Consider the following 21,809-nt stretch of genomic DNA (forward strand, 5'->3'; position numbering starts at 1 on the left):
TTTTGCTAACTTGCCCCTGCTTTTAACAGGAGCAAGTTTGCCCAGGGAAAAAAGCTTGCACGCTTCCAGCGCAAGATGCGCATCACACGCGCATGTTTCTGAATCATCGGCAGTACCTAATTTGCATATTCGCTGAGGGAATTCCATGAAGGCGCAACTTACACCCCGTGCAAAATTGCGCAGGAACAGCTAGGCTGCGTGCGCGGGAAAATGGCCGCATTTCAGGCTTAACTGGTTTACAGAATCAGCCGCAAATTTGCATAGGAGCAAATCAGTACTTGCGCGGCGCAAATCACACTTGTTCCCGCGCAAGTGCTTCTTGACTCTGGGCCAGTGTCGTAAGCGTGACATATACTATGGCAAAGTCAATGTTTAGGGATAGTTATTCTCTTGTAGCCCCCTATATATGCATTGTACTGGTGGTGTGAGCTCAGGTTGCCTAGCATCTTCTTGTCTTTAGTGACCACCATGTTGATACCTGTGGTGGCATGCACCGAAGTGGTCACAAAGTTCAGTCTGGCCATGTTCATTAAACTTTTTTTTTCTAAGATCGCGTCCCGTGAAGTGAATTGAACTTAGATGAAAATGTAACCTTGTTGTGATCCACATTTGATTCTTTTTGAATCCATGATGGTCTGGCCACTTAGCACCCCCACTGATCATGTTTTTGGCCAGCTGTGGTAGCACAAACCTGAGTGGAGGAAGTTGGATGTAGAAGGCTCCATCCACAGTGTAGTGGCCGTGCTCGGGAAAATGGAAGCTGAGCTCAGTACGTTGGAAACTACATTGTGTATGAAGCCTTCTGTTTCCACTCTGTAACCTGTATAGGTTCCGGTGCAGACTCTAAGTTTATGGCCTGGGGGGCAGTCCCGTGTGAGCTGTCATTCATTGAAAAGGGAAAGAAGATGAAGGTGCTTCATGATCACATTTGTAGACAACCATTATGAATACAGGATTTAGAGAGGGCGGGGGATTCTCATTTCTGCCTTTTCAGGGTAGGTCCATAAACTATAACACAGGAAGATGAAGAATTATTTTCACTTTCACAACAGACTCTGTATATAACCAGCTCCACTGCACACAGAACTAGTTCCTCTCTACAGAACCAGCTCCACTATACAGAACCAGCGATGGATTCCCTGTCCATGAGAGACTATATCAGGAATTTCAGCCTGGATGATGGACCTCATGGTAATCAGGGCTACTCCCGGGTTCTCCTGCAGCTCTTCGGTTTCACCGGTCATGGGAAGTCCTCCTTCATTAACTCCTGTAAGTACGTGGTGGATGATGGAGCCTACACGATGTACGCTAAGGTGGCCTCATCAGAGGAGAAGCCAGAGACCATGATAAGAAATGCGTTCGAGCTGACCAGTGCCATCAGCATGGTGGACAACAGAGGATGTGCGAAAATGAATAAGAATGAGACGGGCGAGATCTACGCTCAGCTGGGTGAGTGCAGGAGATTATTATTACCATGACACATTGTGGATGGAAAATCAATTACATTTTTTATTTTTAAACTTCTGGATTTTAGATGGCATATTTTCTTGATAATTTTTGTGCCATAGTCGCCCATCTTCAATAAAGTAGAGCATATTAGCACTAAAAGGGTTAACACACTTTGGAAAGGTTTACTTTATCCACACTTTATTCCCATAAGGTACGTACCTCTCACAATTAGAGTTTAGGATGCTTTTAAAAATATCCCAGTTTGCGGCTGTATTTTTATTTTTGAGGACTTTGTCCCAGTTACTTAGGCCAGTGGCATGCTTCTACTACCTTCTCTAATGGTATGATATCATTGGAGTGGGAACTTTTTACGTTTTCCATAAATTTCACTCAAAAGCCAAATATCCTGAACTTTTTGTGAGTAGTCAATATCTGTCAGTACATTTCAGCTGCTGTTGATGGATCTGTTTATGCATTTATTTAATGCACCTATATAGCAATGACATATTCCACAGAGCAGGACAGACATTAGCATCACACTGTCCCCAATGGGGCTCACAATCTAAGGTCCCTATCAGGAGGTCTTCGGAGTGTGGGAGGAAATACACAGTATATCTATAACTCATTCTCACTTTGACCCTGACCTATGAAGACGATAAGTCAAACATCAAAGTCAAGGTCAGGGGTCAGTGTCACACTGGCATTATTCTTATACTTGACTATGGTATCTGACCATGTCCAAAAATGAACATTGTACATGTAGATATTGTTCTTGGTCAGATTCAAACCCAGGACCCCAGCAAGGCACCTGTGCTAACCACTGAGCCGCCACTAACCACTGAGCCACAACTAACCACTGAGCCGCCACTAACCACTGAGCCACCACTAACCACTGAGCCACCATACACATACATATACCTATCAGTACTTTTCGGCTGCTGTTGATGGATCTATTTATCTGTATACATATATCTGTCAGTACTTTTCGGCTGCTGTTGACTGCACCCGGTTAGGCTTCCATGGTTTTACTGGTGACTTTCCCGCCTTCCCTTTTGCCTGTGTCTCCTGTGGACATTGCTGGGAATGCTCCCGGTGATTGCACTGCAGGAGCTCTTCATACAACGTGCAGGGCAAGAATGAGTTAAACAAGTGAAGAGAAAGTGAAAGCATGGCGGATTCCTGGAAATGAGCTGATTACAGAATACCAGCAGAGGAGACAATTTACAGAACGCAGCCGAGTGACAGGAGCAGCAGAGAGGAGTTTGTCAGCAGGGCTGGGGGGGCCCTCAGGGGATCTCTAAGGTTGTGACACCGAAACCTGTTCTCCTGTTTCTCTGCTCTCAGCCAAAACAAAATATCTCTTTTTTATGATTTTTCCGCTCCCCAAGCTCTGGAACAGCAATAGTAAATGATAGGAACGATTTACGTTCCTTTTTGTCGCCACGCATCATTATAGTCACCGTTATTTGTGTCACCACATTACATTGGCCATCATTTGTTGTGTCTTTCGATTACATGTATAGAGACATTATTGTACTGACCTTTACTGAGGGCACAGCTGTGTTGTCGATTGCACTGACAACCGCTGGTGCCGCTATTTAAGGGTGACGCGCAATACATGCGCCGATGCAGAGCCTGAGGAAGCGCTTGCTAGCACGAAACGGCCGTCGCTGCTCTCTACATGCGTGTATAGAATTGTCTGCCCCCTGCCAACTGGATTTACATCACACTGGTGAGTGCCGCTACTTATTCATCCTCTGTTATTTGCAGCAATAGTAAATGATGTGTGAATTACACCTAGTTGGTGCAGTGGCCGGGTTCGGGGTGGCCCCAACGCTACGCTGCGTCCCCCAAACATCGTTGAGGTGTCACCACATGTTGCTGCTCTCCAGAAGGCATGGTAAGGCGTGGCGCTCCCCAGTGGGAAATAACTCCAGAGTAGAGATGAGCAAATCAAAGCTGAGCGAATTGAATGTGTTCCAAATTTCAGGAAAAATTAGATTTGCCATGAATCCGAATTTCCTTGCGCTTTGTGGTAACAAATCGGATTTTTTCTAAAATGGCTGCTGCACATGTTACAAAGTGAAACTAAAAAGCCAAGGAATGTGACATCACCCATAATGCCGTGCAGCCAGCCAATCCGCACATAGCCATCCCCATTTCACAGCCCTATAAATCCTCCTCCCCCAGTCTCCGCCATTTTACTGTGATCTGTGGATAGAGAGAGATGTGAGACAATCGCTTGGGACAGTGTTTGACAAAGCTTGGATGGATAGGAAGACTTTGCATCAGAATCAGTATCAATCATCTGCTGCGCCATTTATACTTAGTTATATAGTCACATTCCTGATTAAGCTACTGAACACTATGGCCAACAGACAGGGGCCTGGGCAGGAAGGAGCAGTGGCAAAAGTGTTGTTGTAGCCGGCACAGAGCTGCCAGTGTCATCCAGCGGTCGCGTTTTGACCAATAATCCAGCTGTACTGGAATGGTTCTCTCGCTTCAACATCATCTCAAATGTCAGCCATGAATTGGTGGGTTCCTCTGACACCTGGCATTGCCCAGGAACTGCCTCTGTGCCCTCACCTGCCTCATGGTTTTGCTGCTACTTCTGCTAGCCAAGTAAGGTATGCCGCCAGCTCTGCTCCGCTTTATGAGGACAATCAGGAGTTTCAGATCAACACAGACTTGGAGGAGAGGTCCTCTGCGGACTCCGCTAGGTGTGAAACTACCGTTGATGACAGGTTAGTGGAAGCACATGTTGGGAGAGTTAAGGGACATGCGTATGAGAACTGTGGGTAGCCCACTGGGTAAATGTGGTTCTGGCCAAGGCACACCATCAAATTGAGCATGTGATGGCAATGCCACCTCTGCGTTGTAATGCTGGGATTTCTGCGTCAATGTCTTTCTCATCCTCCCCCTTGTCCTCGTCCTCTCCTCTAGGCACAGTTCACAGTGGTCCTACATCATATCACTTATGCAAAGCTAGGCATTGTCATGCAGTTCTGAACCGCTTGAGCCCGGGTGAAGTGAGCCACACCGGGGAGGAACTGCTCCCCGTCATCAATTTAGAAATTGAACCCAGACTCCTCGCCAACTGGAGATAGGAACCAGTTACTGATAACGGGAAGAACATTTTGTCTGCGCTGCATAAGGGAAAGCTGGCCCATGCACCCTGCATGGCGCATGTTTTCCATCTCATTGTCAAGTATTTTACTGAACTGCAAGAGCTGTTAAAATGTTAGGTGAACTGTGCAGGCGCTTCAGCCACTCTTACCATTCAATCCACACCCTCCTTAAGCTGCAAAGGCAAAATGCTCTTCCCCAACATCATCTGATACCTGATGTTCCCATCCGTTGTAACTCCATGCTCCATATGTTAGACCACCTATACGAGCAGAGGAAGGCGGTCAATGATTTGTTAGTGCTGCAGATGGACAGGTTTACTTCCCGGTGTAACTTCCACATTAGTCAGTGGCAGCTCATATGTGACACGTTCCGTTTGCTCAGGTCCTTTGAGGAGGCCACTTTATTTGTCAGTTGGCAGAACTACGGGATGAATGATGTCATTCCACTTCACATCCTTGGGGGGATGCTGAGAAATCTGATTGGTGAATGGACACAAGATGTGGCACCTCCACTTTATGTCCACCTCAGCCCTGGGGAGAATGAACTGGCAGGGATGGAGGATGAGGACATAAACGCCCAGGAATTTGATACTCAACTATGTGATTTATTGACCGGAGAGGAGTAGAAGGAGCATGAGGAGCTGGAGGGCGACGACTCAGACGAAGCAGAAGATGACCCCGATACACTGGGGGAGTATGCAGTGGAGATTTAGGTCCTCAGAGTTCCTTGGGCAAATGGCCAGATGCATGCTGTTGTGCTTGTGTAGTTACAGCCGCACTGTTAGGATTCGGCAGAGGGATGACTACTGGCTATCCACATTGTTAGACCCTTGCTACCTGTCAAAGATGGGGCCATTTTTAGACCTTCTGAGAGGGATGCAAAATTGGACTACTAGAGAGACATGCTGTGTAGTCAGATGGTTGCTGCCTACAAGCACCATCTCCCCTCCTTAGGGAGGTCTGACCAGGGGGGCTCTTTGTGCTCATGCTCCACTGGCATGACTCCTGAGAGGGGAAAGGGGCAGGAGCAGCACCAGTTCCATATGCAGCCACTTCAGTCTGGAGCCTATGATGAGCAGTTTTCATCAGCCGCCTACTGAAGAAACCACCCATCAGCAGCAGGACATGGAGCAGAACGTCAACCAGCAGGATGGCATACCTGGACTGCACCCTGTCACCGATGAAGCAAGATCTCCTGGACTCCTGCCTACTGATATGTACATATTACATTTTTAAAAGAATATGCATGTCAGTGGGTCTTGCTATCACACTGCTGTTTTTGCGTTCGGCTAACACTCTGATCTATCAACATCTTGTGCAGTATGCCGTTGCAGCTGCCCCCCCCCCCCCTCTGCCATGGGACCACTATTGTCCCTGTTTGTCCATGTTGACACTGTTAATTTTTTTCTGTTCTTATCCGTCAGAATGACAAAAAAAAAAAGTATCCTGTATTTTGAGCATCTGTTAGGCCTCTCTGTTTTGGATCCACTTCTGTTTTTGCCTTACTGATCAATGGTAATGTGATGGGGCCTTACAGATGCTCCAAATACAGGATCCTTTTATAGTAAATTTTTGGGTTCCTCTGACAGATCAGAAACATGGAAAAACAAATGGTGATGCCTCTGCCACTGTCCCCACTCTGTCATGGAGCCACTGCTGCTGATGCCACCCTCCCCACTGGCATAGGGCCACTACCTTAATCTTGGGGCACTGCACGGTTAATAAATTACACCTGCCTATAATTCTGATGGCACCGTACCTACAGAAGGGATTAACTATAAATGTGGGTGCAGTAGAACGTAGTGCTCATGGTGATGCACTCTCCCTGCAATTTACCTTCTAAACCTTCACAGTGAGAATGGGCCATCAAGTGGGGTGAATATTATTAGACAGTATAGATTATACATCGCAATTTGTTACAAATTAATTCAGATTGAATTGACTTTCTTGGTGAAGTTTGGCAAATCGACCGAATAAAATTTTTCGAAACTTTGCTCATCTCTAGTCCAGATAGTCAGGGGCTGCAGTAACCAGTGTGCTTCTTTACTGGAGGAATTGCAGGTTCAAAATAATACAGTTAAGGCATAGGGCTGGCTTCTAAAGTCTCCTCCGTAGCAGAAGAAGGGTTTGATGCTGAGACAAGGCTTCAGCTAGCTGTCCATCTCTCTTATAAGGCTGGTACTCTGGACAAAGACTGGAGGCCCACGGTCTGTGGCTCAATAGTCTGGCTGGCTCCTTGGTGACAGGGCTGGTGACCCATAGTCTGTGGCTTAACATCCCCATCTCAATGTTTTCTTCTGGTCACTCATGCAGTCTGGTAGAGTCTCTTCTGCTAGGCCCTGTTCCCTAACTGCAGAATACTAGGGGCTCTGACTGCTCTCCTTATATACAGTTTCTAGCTGAACTAGAACTTTCTAGTGGAAGGGCGGACTGGAGAAACTCACAAACAAACAAATACAATGTTACACTTTCCGTCTCTCATAGACTTACATTAGAGCTTTAATGATAATGGCAATGGCATAGCAGATTTTCCAGACAAAAACAAGTTTCCAGACACAGTAACATAACAACACCTGGCATTCAAAAGATCAGTCTGTCTGGTTTTGATGGTAAACAAGTCTGGCTTTGTCCCTCCAAAACATGCTCTTCTTCAACTAATATAGTAACTGTAGAAAATTACTAGCTTCTCATTATTAGCTAGAAAGTCCCAAAAGTCTATCAGTATTTATTACCATTCTCCACAGTGCCTTTCAAATATAGTGCAAATGAGCAGGACAGATATATATATATATATATATATATATATATATATATATATGTAAACTGCAGTTACACAATTTTAAACAGTATAAGTCAATGCAATTAACTCTTTAAAGTGAAATAAAGTAAAACATTGATGAATTTGGATAGGGGAAACAGGGGGCAAATATCCACATATCCACACAAGCTCAGAGTTCAAAATACCCCTACTCCAGGGCACTACATTTGCTCACCATAAACTGTGTCAAGCTGTGTACCCAGTGTTTCCTGGTAATTACATAATTTGTCCTCCCTTTCTATGAAAGGAAAAAATTATCACACTTTGCCTTGGTAGCGAGGGTCTTGGCTATCCAGTAATTATCAGACTGCTTGATGTCTTTGAAACTCCTGTCACTGCAAAAGCAAGAGAGCATACAGGTTGCGATTCTGGGCAGCAGGCCCAAGAAGCCAGTTTTTTTCACCCCACACTGAGACGATTGGGTGTCGTGGCCAATGTCACTGTCATTATCATCCTCCTCTACCTCCTCCTCAAGTGGCAGCAGGTTCTCCTTCTTATGAGAGTTTCTCATTGTGGGTTCCCAACAGCTACAGGGCAACTTTGCATGATCATCAGCATCTCTTCAAAAAAAATATGAGGGGGATGAGGGCCAAATGCAGCATGAACGACATAAGCTGCCATGCTCCCTGCTGAAGCGTTCTGGTGCATAAAGAAATCATTCTTGGCATTCCACTGCTCGTACAGTGACCAGAAGAAGAGACTGAGATGGGGATACTCTGCCACAGACACTGGGCCACAAGGCCTTTGTCTAGAATACCAGCCTTCTGAGAGAGAGAGGGACAGCTAGCTCAGGCCTTTCCTTAGCAACAAACCCTTCTTCTTCCAAGAAGAAGACTGGAGAAGTCAGCCCAGTGCTTTGCCTATATTGTTTTGCACATGAGTTCCTCCAGTACAGAAGCACCCTGGTTTTTGGCAGCCGCTGTCTCTCTGGACTTTTTCCCCATTGGAGTGCACCACAGTTTACCATCCCTCCTGGAAAGCATCAACATGTGGTGACACCTCAACAGTGTTCCGGGGATCCAGAGTAGCTTTAAGGCAACCCCAAACCTGGCCACTCCCTTGCATTTTCCCCAATTGCCACTTTCGCTGCCCCCACTACTAATGCCGTGGATATGAGTATCACTATTACCAGGCCACCATCAACACAGGTACAGATGTCACATGGTTAGCACAACTTTTTTCTGAGATTTCTGAGTTTAGTAATCTAATCTAATCTAATCAAACACCTTCAATTGCTTTTCAATGGCTTTTGTCTCAAGATAATGAAATGAGGGGTCCCCAGCCTCCTCCCCAAACTCCTCCTCAGGGCAACCCAAACAGTGACAGCTCTCAAACAAGTTGTCAACAGGGAGAATCTCTTGACTTTCTGCCGCAGGGCGTGGTGGGGTTTTCTTGCCACTTCTTAGGAAAATTAAAGGCACCCCTGTAGGAATGAGCAGTGAAAACGGAGAGGGCTCCACTAAAAGCCTTTTCTGAGGCTGCAAGGAGGAAGAGCAGGAGGAACACTGGGACCCCTGGCTCCATGGAACATTGTCAGACTTCAAAGTCACCTCTAGGTCATCCTCTTGCTCCTCAACAATAATGTTGCACCTTTCCAAAGCCAGAAGGGACAACTGCAGCCTTCTACTACTACTACTCCTACTACTACTACTACTACTACTACTACTACTGTCCGGATAACTGTTGCTTCTACTACCTACATTCTGGCTCTGGGAATTTTATTTGAAACCGCTCCGAAGCCCTGACATTTTTGGGCCTCTCAGATAATGTTGTAGAGTTGCCTATCTATCAGTGTAGTAATCAAGTATATATGCTGGTTTTAATCTAATCAACAACAATTCCTCCCAAAAAATTGATTGGAAACGTGCGGAGACAAAAATAAAGGAAAATGGATTTAGGCGTTAATTTATTATCACTCACAAATAATATTGTGAGCTACCTTGTGTATTGGTGTAGTAATCACATATATATTCTGGTTTCAATAAATTGAACAATCTTTAAAAAAAAAAAAATCCAACCATGTGGATATAAAATTAAGAGAAAAATATGATTTAGGCCTGATGCTCAAATTCACATTAACACTCACAGGTAGATTGCTGCCCTATTCTGTGGCTTATTACATTTCTGGTTTTATTAATTTAAACAATCCCCCTGCCCCTAAAAAAATAAAATAAAATCCAACCATGTGGAAATGGAGTAAATGGAAATGGACCATTGAGGATTGAAGCTCAATTTCACGTTAACACTTACCTGCTGCACTACTTTGTGTTTCACTGTAGTAATCATGTATATATGCTGGTTTAATTAAATTGAACAATACCCCCAAAAATGTAATTCCAACCATATGGATATAGAATAAACAGAAATGAATGATTGAGGCTTGACGCTCAACATCACGTTAACAATTACAGGTAGATTGCTGCCCTACCCTGTGTATTGCTGCAGTAATCAGTTATATTTCCTAGTTTAATTAAGTTGAACAATCCCCTCAAAAAATGTAATTCCAACTGTGTGGAAATGGAATTCACAGAAACTAATGATTGAGGCTTGACCCTTAATATCACATTAACACTTACAGGTAAGTGTGTATTGGTATACTGATCATCTATATTCTGGTTTAATTAAATTCAAACAACCCCCCCTCAAAAAATATAATAATAATAAATATATACATACATATATATATATATATATATATATATATATAAAATTGGAACTGAACTTTGTGTGTGTAGAGATCATAAACAGATTTGGCCCTAATATTTCATTCTTAATCACTGATTTATACCGTTTTTCAAACAAAAAAAATAATACAATTAAATATATGAGATGATCTGAAACAGAGGTCTCACTAGTATTCTATATGCTATACTAGATTGATGGTAGAACATGTGTTGTACAGTTTTCGCTTATGTCACTCCCCACCTCTCCCAAAAAAAAGGATTTCTATGAAAATAGGAAAAATAAAAACTATTTCCTTCGGCTTTTCAGGTTTGCAGCATGTTCAGTTCTGGCACCGCCAGCCTTAGCTCCTCTATTCTCACTCCCTGGCTGACAGCTTTCCCTGCCTGTCCCTATTCTACACACACAATCTTCTTCTTTGTAATCCTAGTCTTTCCCTTCACTGTCCCTGGCATTGAAATGCCAGCTTGTTTGATTTCTGTCTGTCCCTGATTGATTTCTGCAGCACTGATTGGCTCTTTGGGTCAATCAGGGCCAGCACTCCCCCCGCACTTCCTCTCAGGGTCATGGGAGAAGCCTTCTTCTTCTTCCCTAGTGCGTTTTTCCCACTGACATGTGCACTAAAATGGTGCTAAGTGCTGCTTTAATGGATTCGTCCAAAATGAACCTGACTGGATCCAGTATATCAGATGTGTTCATACCAGGGGTTTATATCTTAATTTTGGATCACCTTCTTTCTCACCGGCTTCTTCAACTGCTGCTTCGCATTGACTGCTGCTGCTTGTAACCTATGTCCAGGTCCTTGTTCTGCTGATAACTCAACGCTATCTGGACCAAACAGAGATATGTCCTCAAGAGCTGAACTGGGTGACAGAGGAGACCACACACAGTGAGAGAAGGAGACATGTTCTATGCAGAGAAGCTGTGATAGGTTTGATCCATCTCCATTTCACAGATTTCTCTCTGTCATTGTTCCAGGTAACTTTCTTCCCCTCGATTGTGAAGTTAAATGGCACTCTGATTTTAAAGACATGATGAATATACTGCTAATTGCGGACATGGAGGAACAATCTGCAGATTTCATAGTTCCTGTGCTTGTTTACAGGTGAGAACTGTGTGTCTCCATGTATCACTGCTTGGCAGATGTGAATGAGAAATGACCAGGAGACAAGTGTTGCCCATGACCTGCTGATGTCCCAAGAATACTGGAGCACATAATGCTGGCGGCACATTATTTTGGTGCTCATATTGTTGAGGCACATAATATCGGGGACACAATGTTGGGGCCACATAATATTGGGACACATAATGTTGGGGCACATAATGCTGGAGGCATATAATGTTGGGGCCACATAATATTGGGGCAGTGCTCCAATAGGGCACACAATGCTGGGACATGCAATGTTGGGGACACATAATGTTGGGGCACATAATGCTGGGGGAACACAATGTTCGTAGTTATAAATGTGCTAAACTTAATAATGTGCTGCACTCGACAAAGGGAAACAAACATGTGCCAAAACTCTGCCAACATTTTGGTGAAAATGTAATTCAATCAACAGGTGGTATAAAGTTAGATGAAAGAGTCCGGCCACCCACGTGAGCCCTGTGATTAATCTGGAGGATTATGCCGTCTAGTCTGTGACAGTATGAGTAACCTGCCCGTTTGATTCATCCTACTTGCGTCATTGGGCTCTTACGATGGCCTTCAACTCCATTTTCTGAAGATGACTGCTGAGTCAATCTCATGCTAGCTTCGGTTCTGGGTCCAGTGGTTCAGTTCTGGATTTGTATTTTATTTTTTTAGCTTTCTTTGCCAGGAAGTGTGCAGACAGACAACTAAATGATCGAGGGTACAATGAAGTAAGACGAAGTATAAAGTGTTCTGCTTCTAAACAGGAAGCCCCACTAGTTGGTTCAGGGGTCTACCAAAGGATTCATGGTCTCCTCGATAGTCTAGACAAGCCTGCCAGCACACACTACAAGACCCTTCTAGACATTGCCCTGGTATAATTGTAGTATACCTGACCTATGGGTACTACTATGCTGCCCTTAATTGCTGCACTTGCTATGTTTCATATATAATCTGTTATTTATTTCATGTGTACCATGTCATTTTATCCAGCAGGGGAGGTAATGGTTGGCAATGGCTGGCTGTAACAGGGTTAAGCACTCTGTTCCACCCATCCTGGTAGAGTGGGCTGGTCCAACTTCCTGTCAGGAGTGGGAGGTCTGGAGTGGTTGTGGTAGTCTAATGGAGTGCAAAGCACACAGAGGATGTGAGAGATCCTGTCCTGATAGTGGGAAAGGTGAGAAGTAGCTTGTACCGCACCCATACTCAAGGACCGTATCAAGGGCTAGGATCCAGATATCCCTCTCCTTGTAGAGCACCCACTCCCAACTTCAGCTGAGAAGGTGCAGTGACAGGTTGGTTGGTGGCAATTCAGCACTTAGATGTTACTGGCCTAGCGGTTGTCTGGTGATGGATGTCTTGTCTGTAGTCTCTCACCTCAAAGCAGTGTTGTCACAGTACCACCCGTGTCAGAGGTCAGAAGATCTGGAAGGCTGGTTGCACGTGGGGTTAACTGACAGCCTCTTGATTCTCAGGGTTGCTGTTTGGTAATGACCACACCTCTGGTCAAGTGCAGCCTGTCAATTACTGTTTCCCCTATTTAGTTCTGCCTCAGACTCCTATCCATGCAGTTTATATTCTCTGCCTAAACTTGGAGAGTTGGTGTATGGACCTTTGCTGGTTTCCTGCTCATCTATCAGATAAGTTGTATTGCTATTTGTATTTAGTTGTTCCCTTGAGCTTGTTGTTTCTAGGCCTCAGGGAGACGCTGGTTCATTCACCTTGGAAAGAACAAGTGGTCTCATTCCCTGTCACTATCTTAGGGCTCCTAGTGTTTACGTTCCAGTGTATGTATTTTCCCACCATCCGGGTTTATAAATACTGACAGGGGTCAGGTCCAGGTTTAAAGGTTTTTTTCTAGGAGGTGATGATTCTACTTTCCCTATCCTTGAGGCCTAGCATTTTGTCTTTCTCCATCTGTCGTTGTTCTGTGTTCCTCCCCTCCTCGTAACTCATGAAAAGTGTCTTCAGTATGATTCTTGGGAGTGGGTGCTGTACCAGGGCAAGACCTCTCACATCCCCTCACTGCTTTGCCCACTCTACAGAGTCACTAATCCCCCCAATCCTCCCCCTCCTGGCAGAAAGTCGGACCAGCCCACTCTACCAGGAGGGGTGGACCAGGGTGATTAACCCTGTTACAGCCAGCCATTGCCAACCAGTACACATGAAATACATTAGATTGTATATGAAACATACAGTATAACAAATTCAGCAAGTAATAGCACCATAGTAGTGCACCCAGGTCTGGGGTATTACATCATTCTTGTAAGTTTAATCATTTTAATTTTTCTCTTAGCGCAAAGAACAAGATGACCCCTGCAGAAGAAGGCGACCTGAAGGAAATCCTGATGAAGGCCTGGGACATAACAGGTACAGACAAGGTGATGTTTAAGGTGTCTATGCTGTCGGGAGTGACCGTGCTGCTGTCGGTTTATCTGTCACACTGGACGAGATACAAGATACAACATAAATCCACAAACGAGTGTCTAGGCCAGAAGCTGGGGATAAATGTCATCTCCTTACAAATCCCTACCAGCTCTCCCTAGACTACTGTACCCACGTTCAGACCCTAGAGGTGGGAATAAATGTGCCCCCGTGCCTAAGGCTGAAGATTCCCTAAAATCCCTAAGATGGTGACAGGGGGAAAGAGACAGCCTGCTTCCTTAGACCTGGAGGAGGCAGGCGTCTCTCTAACAGCCTAGACAGAACACACACAAGAAAACAAAACCAACTTATCTTGTCACAGAGCAGATACAGCAAATCCTTCTTTCCTTCCTTCCTTCCACTGAGCAAGATAGAAGCTATAACCAGCACAGGACACTGGGAAGGGGCGTAATTTAAACTCATACAAATGACCCCACCCAGTGCACCTGAAGGGAGGCGGATGCAGCTCAACTCAAAAACAAAAACAAAAAACTACACACGTGATGCTAACCTGGCAGACCTCCGCACATAACCTCAGAAGGGCATGACATTATCTCAATGTGGTGGGTTTGTTGGTTCTGTCAGCAACCTTTGATGTCCTGGTCAACTTCATTTTGGGAAAGATCTATCATTTCCATTCCCCTGCCATTTCTAGTTTTTCAAATATCCAGATCTTAGGACGATGGACATTTGTGCGACATCCGTGTTTTTGCTCTAGTAGACTTAGCAATCAATGACATCATTAGAACTGCCCAGAAATCCCAGGACTCTCCCTCTAAAACATCTGCCTACAGGTAAGTGTCCTTCTTTTCTGAGCTCTACTATGGCCTCCCAATAACATTGTAATTTAGGAGCCGCCATAGCAATGACGGGTCGGCGGTATTCATTTCCTATAGGGGACATTCATCATTATCTCTCCTTTTTACTTGAAGTTATATTTTTGGTGTGTAATACGACTGGTGCCAAATAATAAGCTGAGCTGTGGGGTAAAAGGTGCTCGTTTCCATTTAACGTTCAGCTCTGCATCCGGCCCGGCCTCATTCTATAGAGTCTACAGTGAAGCCAACGGTGCAGCCGCTGCCCGGGACGGGCCACTTCCAGCAGCGCTTCTCTTCACCCTTAGAGATGACGCCTCTTCTTGTACATCTGCCATTTCTTTACCTCTTCCTTCTCAGCTTTATAGGACCAATAAAGAGTGGCTGCCAGCAGAGGTCCTATAACATGGCGGCAACATAGTAAGCAGGACTTGCATATGACCACGGAGTTGCATCAAGCAAAGCCTATGGCGATAACTACTGTATACACTAAACCTACAAGTGCCAGTCCGCATGATATATAAATGCATGCGATCACTTTATTAAGACGCGTCAAATACAACTAAAAGATAACAGTGCAGGAAAGAAATGGCGACATCAGCGGAGGAGATCACTTGGGCGGTAACACAAGTATCGACAATCAGCATAAAGTACCATAAAGAAAGGACAAATGCAGCCTGGTAAACATTGTTTTCCTATTAAGATAAGTTACCCATAATGTGTCCAGGATGTGTCACGGCTGAAGGAGGGGGAAACCCCCAGCCGTGCGGTGCCAGGAGATGGTAGGGTTACCACTTGGCCAGGACCACAGAATTAGGGAGCAGGTCACCTCCTATTGCGTCCCTAACGCTGACCCTGTCTCCTGTCAGTATGAGCCGACCTTGATGGTAGGAGGGCTCATACGCTGGAACCTATAGTCCCTACAAGCCCTCAAGTCAGCCCTGAACTAGAGAACAGGGTAGACAGCCCGTTCCTCCTGGAGACGGAGAAACAGGAGTCTAATGTGGCCAAGCTACAAAGGGAAACAGAAACAGCTATGGCAGTGACAGGCAAATGGAACCAACACATCACTCACCTGCCACAGACAACACAACCAGGAACCCATGTGCAGGTGCTGTTAGTTCAAGACACCAAAGAACACAGCACACACCGGGAAGAGAGTCAACCCCTCCCACACCACAGGAAAGGGAAAACACCAACCCAAAGGGGAAGCACACACAATCCAAGAAACACACAAACACACCCACCTGTTACCGCCAGCAACGGCATGCGTGGCAAACATGTTCTGGGGAACAGCCAGCAGGCCGAGACCCTGCCACCACATGCACACAACAACAACGTTGCCGCGGACAACCGCAGGTGAAGGGAGGTGTCTACGTGCATACAAAACATGAACTCGTGCACAACAAACAGACAAAGGGAGTGCACACAAAAACACGTTGCCAAGGGCAACACACCAAGTGAACACTGATAAACAACACACTGTGCACACCAATAAAAGGCACACCTATAGGAGAGGTTGCCAGGAGCAACCGCATGCCTACCGCAGCAAGCTGCCTAACACCACTCAGGCTGCACTGCTGCCAAATACCCAATGTTGACAGCGGCAACCACAGGTGAGGCAACATACTATAGCCCTCACCTGTGATTGACAACAACACCAAGACCGCAGGCAACTGCATGCGGCCACAAGAGTCACGACCAATGACCAAGGGTCGTGACAGGATGGCACCGACCCCGATGCACATTTCGGCTATCCTTCGAGGGGGGGGGGGTCGTCGGTGACATTATCACTGCAAGAGAGTGGCAATTTTTTGTAAGTTTAGAAGACTTCTCAGCTTTATGTGTCTGATAAAGTTGACGATATCTACATCTGTGCATTAGTTCTATTTTATCTAAATCCTTAACGAAGCGCTCCTCACTGCTAGAATAATGCATTTACCACTTTATTAACCCAAAACCACTTGTCCTCCACTTTATCTATCTCTTGTAGTGACCACTTTTTCCATAATCTTGGAAGTTACTGTGGAGATGACCTTTTGCATGAATTTTTTCTGTATAATTTTTAAGGCGTTATCCATACAAGAGGCGATTACTAAATGTAAGTTGGCATCAAATTAAGCACAAAGGGTCCATTCACACATCCGCAAAATGGGTCCGCATTCATTCTGCAATTTAGCGGAACGGGTACGGACCCATTCATTTTCAATAGGGCTGCAAAAGATGCGTACTGCACACGGTTTTCTGTCCGCATTTGCACTTCCGTTCCGCGGCCCCACAAAAAAATAGAACATGTCCTATTCTTGTCTGCAGACACGGACAAGAAAAGGCATTTCCATTATAGTGCCGGCCATGTGCGGTCTGCAAAGTACGGAACGCACGTGGCCGGTGTCCGTGTATTGCAGATCCGCAAAACACTTGCGGACGTGTGAATGGACCTTATCCAAACATTTACAGAGATAGAAATCACCTGACAGGTAGAATAAAGCTGTGCAAACCATGTCATTGGGTAGAGCTTTGGTCGTCTATGTGCGGCATACGAGAATGACTCCGGTCTCCTAGAGGAAGAGTTCCTATTAGTAATGTAGCCGTATGTCTGTAGCGTCATCTCCTATTTCACTATCTTAGACTAATGCACGTCACAGGGCTTTACTCATCTGGTTCACCCAATCCTTAAGCCAGGATTTAATGAGCTCCCATTGACCCAATGACTTTGGAACGCCTTAGACCATCCTCTCTGATACGCCAGGATTTGCTCGAAAATATCATTATCTGACTCAATAGAGTGAATTCTCCCTATTGTCGGAGGTTCTATACTCTTCCGCTTTCTTGCTATAAGAAGCCTCTCTACATGCAAAATATACCTAATAGTAACAGAGCTAACTCCGGTAGGTGGTTATTTCTGGGGGCTGTAAATCCCTAAGAAACTTTGATACAGGGTCCAGAAATGGGTCAGCTTTAGGCAGGCCTAAAATATATGGAGGAGAGTACCCATACCACTGTACCCCTTCCAGCACTGGGGGGAAGTATTAGTGTATATATACGTGAGAGGCACAAGGGTGTATAATACCAACGTGATTAGGGTATATTTCCACTGGACCGGGGGTCGAGTGGAGGGGTGGACCGTAGGCGCAAAAACGCAACCAGAGTATTTTTAGAAACCAATGGTTATTTTTTTATTGTTATAGTGACAACGCGTTTCGGGGTTCTGCGGACCCCTTTTTCAAGTCGGTGGGTGGAAACCGCTGGTGGAGAGAGCGCTGCTTCTAGCTCATGGCACGTGTGGCGTCTGGAGGCTGATTCAGCTTCCAGACGCCCAGTCCCCCCAGTCCATCTACAGTGCTTGAAATGTTAGTGATACCTTGGGTAATATCTTTCCGTATTGACCTTCTCAAGGCAATCATGGAATTTTTCATTAAACCCTCCTTGGCTGCTTGGTTAGAGGAAGACATTGCGGTTAATGCATCATCTTGGCCTATCACCACTTTCTCTTGAGTTTCGTGGTCAACCGTAATAGAAAGAGTTGTGTCCCACCTTGATTTTTGTTTGACCGGGCTTGCAGTGGCTGAGGACGGGCGAGACGTGTTGTATAGTGTACTGGGCCCTGTATCTGCCTACTCTGGTGCACAAGATGGCGGATTCGCTCTGTGATGATGGTGATGAGGACGCCGAACTGGACCCTGAAGTGCTTTTCTCTATTTGAGTCGGTAATGCTCCAGTTTGGGTAATTGCGAGAGGAGCAGTAGAGCTAAGCGGCCATCATGCTCCTAGTTCAGGCTACCCTTTTGCATTTTCTTTTACATATCAAAAGTCTCCTGCTTCTAATAGCTCAAAACTATCATTCAGGGGAGTCTGTCAGCAGTTTTGACCATACTGCAAACTGCTGACAGCACTAGGTAGGGGCAGGGGAGAAAAAACTTGCCTTTTGTGAAAATGTTATTACCAGGAGTGGTGGAAATATGAACTTTCACTATGAAGTGCTCTCTGCTCTCTACACTGAACTGCTTCATAGCCCCTTCCTCCCGGTCTGAGTGACAGCTGCATCATCCAACCAGAAGATCACTGCAGCTTCCACTCAGGACAGAGGGGAAGGACTGTGAAGCAGTTCATTGCAGAGGACTTTACAGTAAGGTTCTACCTCCTGGGCACTTGCAAGAGAACAATCTAGCAGACTAATAAAATCTCCACCAGTGGTAGGTTTGCACTGCTCTCCCCAGCCCCTACCTGATGCTGTCAGCAGTTTAGTATGGTTAGATCTGCTACATGCATCACTTACTTGAGTGCACCTCTCAGTCCTCCATGTTCCTGCCTGTGATAGGAAAGAGGGGTCAGGGGCTGAGCTGTGCGATGTTGTCTCGCTGACTCTGTGATTGACCCATAGTCCGTATCTCAAGATGAAGAAGAAGAGGTCAGGGCCACAAGATAGAGAGCAGCTCACAGGGATAAAATGTTTGCCGAATGTGAGGAATGTAAGTCATAGATGTAAAGCGCCATTACGTATAAGTGACAGAGTCCATCACATATATAATGCAGCTTGCTCTGTGTCCCTTCCTTCCAGGCCTGATCCCCACTGTGGTCATCACCAATAAGCTGAGCGAGCATCTACCAGACACTCAGGAGAAGTTCAGAAGGATGAGAGTGGAGAACATCTACCCTGTGGAGAATTACACCAAGGAGGATCACCGGAAAACCCGAGGGAAACATGAGACGTTGCTTCAGTGTCTGTCTGCAATCACCAAAGATGTTGAGTTCCGGATGACAGAGACACGAGATCCAAAACAGGAGAAATTGGCGAGGAAGAGAATCTTGTATGAATTTGCTCATAAGAGGGACATGGAGAAAGTGCAGGAAGAGGAGAGTCGCAGAAGGAGGGAAGAATTGAGCAGAGCGCAGGAACGGGAGAACCAAGAGCGCGCAAGAAGGGAAGAACTGGCGAGAGAATTAGAACGGAGACCTGCAGAATCCTGTGCACTTCAGTAAAGTGTGCGCCAGCCTGTGACACGTCTTAGAGGGAGATTCTGTCTTATACAGAGTACATTCCATCAAATCACAAAATGTTGACAGTTCAAGAGAACAGATTTTACATCTTATTAATACAATTATTGTCCCCAAAATTGCAGACATCTGCATATACTGTATGCCTGATATGTGGGATTGTAAGCTCCTCAGGGGCGGGGACTGATGTGAATCAAAATAAAGACATGTACAAAATATATCAAATTAATTAAGTCATTCTTTATAATTAATAGTCAACTTTATAATAAAAGTCATTCTTTATAATTATGTGAGGCATATTTGGCCTATTTCACACAGGCGCGTTTTCCTGTGTTCACCTCACGCATTGCACCCGCTCTGAATCCGGACCCATTCATTTCTATGGGGCTGTGCACATGAGCGGTGATTTTCACACATCACTTGTGCGTTGCGTGAAAATCGCAGCATGCGCTATATTGTGCGTTTCTCACGCAACGCAGGCCCCATAGAAGTGAATGGGGCTGCATGAAAATCGCAAGCATCCGCAAGCAAATGCAGATGCGGTGTGATTTTCACGCATGGTTACTAGGAGACGATCGGGATGGGAACCAGATCTTTATTATTTTACCTTATAACATGGTTATAAGGGAAAATAATAGCATTTTGAATACAGAATGCAAAGTAAAATAGTAATGGAAGGGTTAAATATATATATATATTAAACTCACCTCATCCACTTCTCTTCTTACTTCTTCTTTGATGACCTGGTAGAAAAGGACCTTTGGTGACGTCACTGCGCTCATCACATGGTCCGTCACATGATCCATCACCATGGTGATGACCATGTGATGAGCGCAGTGACGTCACCAAAGGTCCTTTTCTACCAGGTCATCAAAGAAGAAGTAAGAAGAGAAGCCGGCTGCGCGAACAAGTGGATTAAGGTGAGTTAAATTATTATTATTTTTTTTTAACCCCTCCAGCGCTATTGTACTAGTGCATTCTGTATTCAGAATGCTATTTTTTTCCCTTATAACCATGTTATAAGGGAAAATAATAAATCTACACCTAACCCAAACCCGAACTTCTGTGAAGAAGTCCGGGTTCGGGTCTGGGTACCAAACTTGCTGATTTTTCTCACACGCGTGCAAAACACATTTAAATGCTTTGCACTCGTGTGGAAAAATCATGCATTTTTCCGCAACGCACCCGCATCCTATCCCGCCCTCACACGCGACACCCGTGTGAAAGAGGCCTAAGTGGATGAGTACACGGCTCCTCCGCTACAGGTGCTCCAATGTCAGGTATGTGTTACTTCCCTGCACTTTGCTAATTATACTAATTAAACTGCCTCATGGCATTCAGAAGGTTACGTCGACCAGTACAAGGTGCCTCGTCCTGGGAACAATAAGTATATGGGTCAGAAATGTCCAGTGTTTTGAGCAATCTGGGCAGAATAAAAAATAAATAAATAAATTTAGTAACATTGAACCCATTTAAAATAATTCTTTCAGCAGTTTGGACTATGCTAAACTGCTGACAGCACTGGGGAGGGTGGCAGAGAGCAGTAACAAGTACCCTTAGTGGAGATTTCATTATCAGGAATAGTGTGAATGTGAAGTTTTATTCTGTCAGGTTCTGCTCCTTAAGTGCACTGGAGGCAGAGATTCAAAGTGAACACTGGTTGGAAGAGCATGACCAGGACTTCCAGGTACTACACTAGCCCCCTTATTCCCCAAACTTGAGCCCAATTGGGACCACCTCAAAGGTCGTATTGGCTCTATGGATTCCCCCACCCCCTCCAGCAGCTGTGGGATGCAGTGCAGTCAGCATGACTTCAGATACCTGTGACAACCTCCAGGACCTTACAGAGTCCCCCCGAGCCGTCTAGCTGCTGTCCGTGCTGCACACGGCAGTTACTCTGGAGATTCGCTGGCGGTCAGAGTAATGGGACTTGACTGTATAGGAGTAAAGTATGATGAAGGGGTTGGCTGCTCCACATACACAAGTGATGATCACAGACAGCTTATTTCTGAAGTTATTGGCACATGTCAAGGTAAGAAGAGTCTGGAAGGATAGGATGATAATAAGGAAACATGGAGATCAAGGGGCTATACCCTAAAAACACCAATGAGCCAGTCACTCAGGAGAGCTGAGAATCAAGAGGTGAGACAGCTTAGTGCTGCTGATAGACGTGCACCACAATGTTCAGCAGGTGGCCACGTACAGGCCAAAAGCCATGACAATGAAGGGGTGAGGGGAAAGAATGTGAACATCTGAACCACACAACTTGAGAATGACATGACGGAGGTATTGGTTACCTTTTGACCAACCCCTAATATTTACCTGCCTCTTATCTGGCCCTCAACCCCACCGATACATTCCCAGCC

The 21,809-nt window shown here is 45.3% G+C and overlaps 1 protein-coding gene across 2 annotated transcripts in view; it reads left to right on the forward strand.

Annotated features, from left to right (window-relative positions):
- Nucleotides 1–981: 981 nt before the first annotated feature.
- The window catches only part of LOC122944775, a 28,175-nt gene continuing 7,347 nt past the window's right edge, over nt 982–21,809 (forward strand). Inside the window, exons 1-4 of one of the 2 annotated variants that reach the window (XM_044303388.1) lie at nt 1,033–1,449; nt 11,056–11,182; nt 13,506–13,579; nt 19,007–19,661. In XM_044303388.1, the coding sequence (XP_044159323.1) occupies nt 1,131–1,449; nt 11,056–11,182; nt 13,506–13,579; nt 19,007–19,428 (942 nt within the window). In that variant the 5' untranslated portion in view covers nt 1,033–1,130 and the 3' untranslated portion in view covers nt 19,429–19,661. Of the gene's footprint in view, nt 1,450–11,055; nt 11,183–13,505; nt 13,580–19,006; nt 19,662–21,809 lie in introns of those variants that run through there. The other variant, XM_044303389.1, reaches the window with a different exon arrangement.

This window comes from Bufo gargarizans, chromosome 8, assembly GCF_014858855.1.
Source record: "Bufo gargarizans isolate SCDJY-AF-19 chromosome 8, ASM1485885v1, whole genome shotgun sequence".
NCBI lineage: Eukaryota > Metazoa > Chordata > Amphibia > Anura > Bufonidae > Bufo > Bufo gargarizans.